General features: G+C 28.2%; 1 protein-coding gene across 1 annotated transcript; it reads right to left on the bottom strand.

The window, feature by feature from the left end:
• Positions 1 to 1,009: 1,009 nt before the first annotated feature.
• LOC146953778 (peroxidase 5-like) lies at positions 1,010 to 3,270 on the bottom strand. The gene is made up of 2 exons (XM_085711673.1): positions 2,901 to 3,270; positions 1,010 to 2,008 (listed from the first exon to the last, which is right to left on the bottom strand). The coding sequence occupies exons 1-2, from the start codon at positions 3,120 to 3,122 to the stop codon at positions 1,232 to 1,234; spliced, it is 999 nt and encodes a 332-aa protein (XP_085567799.1). The 5' UTR covers positions 3,123 to 3,270; the 3' UTR covers positions 1,010 to 1,231.
• Positions 3,271 to 5,063: the final 1,793 nt, after the last annotated feature.

The raw sequence follows: 5,063 nt of genomic DNA, 5'->3' as shown, positions 1-5,063 counted from the left end.
TTCCAAATTTTTATTATATGGACATTCTCATATATGTATATAAAAATTGTTTCTGCAGATATAAACTTTCAAAATCTCTAACGAGAGCGGTGCAAATATTGAACGATGTTTTGCATATAAAATAAAAATTTAATTAATATAAACACTGCATTAATCTTGATATTTTGAAAATAATTACGAGTTTACAAAATTTTACGGTACATAAGAACTTTCTTCTGCACATACAAGCATACAAAATCTTCAACGAGTGCTGTTTAAATATTTAACGGTGTTTTAAATATAAAATAAAATTTCTTTAATAGACACGCTACATTGATGTTGATATTTTGAAAATAATCATGAGTTTCCAAAATTTTATCATACTGACTTTCTCATATATGTATATAAAAATTTGTTTATGCATGTATAACTACATAAAATTTGCAACAGGTGCGGTGTAAACATTGAACAGTCTATTGCATATAAAATAAAAAGCTATTTAATAGAAACACTACATTAATTTTGATTTTGAAAATAGTCATGGGTTTCCAAAATTTTATCATATCGACTTTCTCATATATGTATATAAAAATTTGTTTATGCATATATAAGTACATAAAATTTGAAACGTTGAACAGTCTTTTGCATATATATAAAATAAAAAGTTATTTAATAGAAACATTATATTAATTTTGATTTTGAAATAGTCATGAGTTTTCAAAATTTTATCATATCGACTTTATCATATATCTACATAAAAATTTGTTTTTGCATATATAAGCAAATAAAATCCATAACTAGTGTAACTTACTATTTAACAATTTTTTGTATATATATAAGAGAAAAATATTTAATAGAAACATTACATTAATAATCATAATTTTAACTTATTATCTATAAACATCGTACAATATTAACAATTTAATTATTTTTATATAATTATGATTATGAAATTATCGCAATGTTACGTTTAAATATAATATTTCTCTTTGTCGTTTAAAGAAAAAAACAAATGCATACAAAAGATTTCAACAATGTACATGCAAAAGTAAAATGATAATATATAAGGTAAATACAAAACAATATCAAGATGCACCGTGATGTGATTTTTACAATTGTATTGAGTGTTGACCAAGCTCAAACTAGTTGAAATGAAACACCAGAAATAGTTTAAGAAAATACAAAATCCATAGTTCAAACATTAACTACAAACATAATATATGAACGATTTGTTTATTTCATACAAGAAGCCCTAATTTACAAAGCTGCAGTGTTTCCTAATCTCACCATCATAACCACTTAACACATCAATAGAACCCATATGCACCATTGCTTGTGCAAATTTGGTAGCCCAATTTGAACCATAATTAGCATTACTTAGCACACTTTCTTGTGTAGATTGACTACTCAACAACGTTTGATCTGAACTCAACAAGCCACGTTGGTTAATCAATCCCTCATAGTACAAATTGTCCAAACGATTAGGAGTAGCAACATCAAGCACCACTATTGGATTAGTGTTACTTGGTGGTGGTGGACACTTTGTTTTCAATGATTCAACAAATGAAGGGTCCATAGATGGATCTTGAGAAATTGTATCACTAAATGAATATAAACGATTAGAGAAAGAAGGACAATGTGATACACCAATTGAATGTGCACCTGAGAGTGTAACCATTTCATCAATTGACAAACCTTTTTGTGCAAAATTTGTTATAAGTTGGTCAGCATTGAGGAAAGGTGAAGGTATATTTTTTGGCACTTCGTCGCTAATTGAGACACGGCCGTCCCTCCGTCCGGAAGGTACGTCGTAATTTATAGTGCCACCACTAAGTTTGACAACACTGTCTCTTGTTGCAAATGTAAGAATGTCCGCACACGATACTGTTTGCGAACATTCGACTTCTAATTGAGCCTTGGCCTCGTCAATTACCTCAAATCCATGTAGACTTGGATTGTTGATAAAGTTATCTTTCTCAGCTATTGGATTTCCTGGTGTTGATGCTAGTAACACAGAAGCATCACAACCCTGTACATAGAATTTAATATATTTAGATACTTGGAAGTCATCAATTTCGTATACTCAGGGTTTAGGGTGTGTTTGTTTCAATGAATAAAATCATAATTCAAAAATATTATTGCTAGAAATTCTATCTCAACCATTGTGTTTCGTAAGTAATTAGAATACTCAAGAATATTTTAATTTTTTTTATCAAATTTTTCAATATTATTTTTAAAAAAAATTGTTAAAATAATAGATTATCTTTTTATCTATTAAAATGTTTGATTCTCACCCTTGACACTCGAAAGAAAAGTAAAGATACGGTAAATTTTTGTTTGGATAAATAGCTTATTTTACATCTTAACAAACACGCCAATGAATAAATTATTTCTGTAACATAAGATAAAGTTAAGTCAAACTATTTTCGTATAGTCTATAATTATTTTCATAAACAACTATGAAAAACTTGTCGAAATAAGCTAAAAACAACCTAAGACATGGTCCTAAGTTGTTTTATAAGTTCTTCTAAAGAGTGCCACAAGTTTTTTTTTTTTTTTTTGAGAGAGTGCCACAAGTTCTTATGCTAGTAGATAAAACTAAAATAAGCCAAAGGCCCTAAATCATTTTCCTATACATAAAAAGTACTTAAACATAATTTGTTAAAACCTTAAACAAATATCATATTTGAATGTATGGACATGCCAAAAGAAGCGTTCTTGTAATTGGAAATAAATTTTGATCCATGAATCAAACCCCTCTTTACACACTATAAAAAAAAAAATATATGTTCATAATTATATATCCCTAAGTGACAAAGACACTAAATTAGAGACTGATTATATTTTTCGTGTTTAACTATCAGTAATTTATTTAAGTCTTTCTAATATATGTATGAAAATTAATGTGAACATGAGCTTACCCTCACAAAGCAATCATGAAAATGCATTCTAATCAATCCAGCACCTATGCCAGGATTGAGTGAAACAGCTTTGTCAACTGCACTTCTCACTATTGCCTCAGCAGATGGACATGAGTAGCTATAGAAACCCACCTGCAGAGATGCTGAAGCCAATGAAGAAATGGATAGAATTATCAAAACAAAGCTAGAAACCATTTGATGCATGTGTGGTATACTATCCATTGTTTGTTATTGCCAAGTGGAAGATGTGAGCACGATATATATTTATTGAAAAAGTTGGAAGTTTTTAAGGTTAAGGACAAGACAATATTGTATGTTGGTGAAGAGAATTTGTGTTGAAGCAATTGTATTTATAGGCTAGGAAATTTGTGCTTCCTTTTGAAGGTGCATTGGTCCTGAAATAGTTGAAGTTTTCTAAGGATTGAACACTTCTATTTTGGTTCAACTTGGTTTCTTTATTCTTGGATTAATAGAGTGATGACATACTAGAATTGAGTGTAGTGGGAATTTTTCTATTCTACCTATGGTGATTGATTGATGCATATATAATAAGGGTAAGGATTGACCTTAATTTTACAATCAAATAGAGGACTTGGTAATCCCACGACATTATATATGTATTTCTTTATAAAGACAAATTGTTTATGCTCCCGTTCACAAAATCGATATTCATTTTCTTTTAAAACCCCGAGTTTTTCTATTCATTTTCTTTTTGGACAAAAAAAATGGTAATATGGTATGTTTTAAAATACATAATATGTAATTTGATTTTGTGAAATGACCAATAATAGTGACAGATCCAGAAATTTTAATAAACGGGGTTAAAGTTATATCATAAAAATTTATATAAAAATATATAAACGCTCATGCATGCAAAAATTATATAACTTATGTTTATTATTGCTTTAATTTTTTTTTTAAATCCATTTATTGTAGAGTATAAAAAATATAACCCTAATTAATTATTTTTTCAACCACCAACGTCAATCACAGAGCCTTTTTCATTAAATAAAAGAATAGTTCAGAATATAATAGTAGTTTTATGGTCTTGCTAACGATATGTTCTAACAAAATCGGTTAAAGATTTCATAAAAGAAAATCTTATCTTAAAAATAAGGGCTATTTTTATCGATATAATGATTAAAACAACTTTTTATAAAAAAATTTACTTCTTTTGATTTCTTAACTAGTGCTCTTAGAACACTCATCATGATCCTTTTTAGTTTTGTAATTTTTTCTAGTGTTATGAATGAACTATGTGAAGATAATAAAACTATATAAGTGGGGTCAAACTGCATAAATATCTAATTTTGGGTTAAAAATACAATAAGCAAGTGGGGTCGGCTGACCCCATTGCCCTTACATTTAATTTGTCCCTGACAATCCTGAAATCGCAAGAAAGTCACATAAAAACTTAGTTTTAACTTTAGAAAAGTTTCTTTTTTTGAAGGAAGAAAAGTTTCATTATTGTAATTTAAAAATAATATGTGAATGTGGGGCAATGCCGTATGATTTTTTTTTTTTTTTAGATTGACTAAATGACAATAATCATTTAAAACTCACACAATAATCTTTAACACCATGTCGACTACAAATTCACCTTCTAATATGAAAAGTGGGGAATCTAGATTCAAACCCCGATCCTTATATATATATATATATATATATATATATATATATATATATATATATATATATATATATATATATATATATGTGAGGTTTTGCTAGAAGACACATTTTATGAAGGTGTCTTTTAGCAAAGTTATATAACTAAAAAGTGGAAATCACACCTTGAGGTGTGGGTTGCTAAAAGATACCTTCATGGGTGGCTTCTAGCAAAACCCTATATATATATATATATATATATATATATATATATATATATATATATATAGGGCATATCAAGTGAGAGGACTAGTTAAAATGAGAAATGAGAGGGTCTTTTATCAACCGTTAGATCAAAATCAATGACTCTGATTAAAAATCTGATAATAGTGTCTTACGTACGTGATTATTCTCAATTACTCCATCCTCTCTTCTTTTCTGGTTTTCTTCTCCCTTCTTCATAGAATTTCGTCCCCCCTTCTTTCATCTATGGAATACAATTTTTATTTTATTTGTAGTATCTCTTTCATTATTATAACTTATAACCACAAATTA

Source organism: Medicago sativa, chromosome 1, assembly GCF_051527215.1.
Source record: "Medicago sativa cultivar Bolivia chromosome 1, Bolivia_mono, whole genome shotgun sequence".
Taxonomy (NCBI): domain Eukaryota; kingdom Viridiplantae; phylum Streptophyta; class Magnoliopsida; order Fabales; family Fabaceae; genus Medicago; species Medicago sativa.
This window is presented reverse-complemented; position numbering and strand designations above follow the sequence as displayed.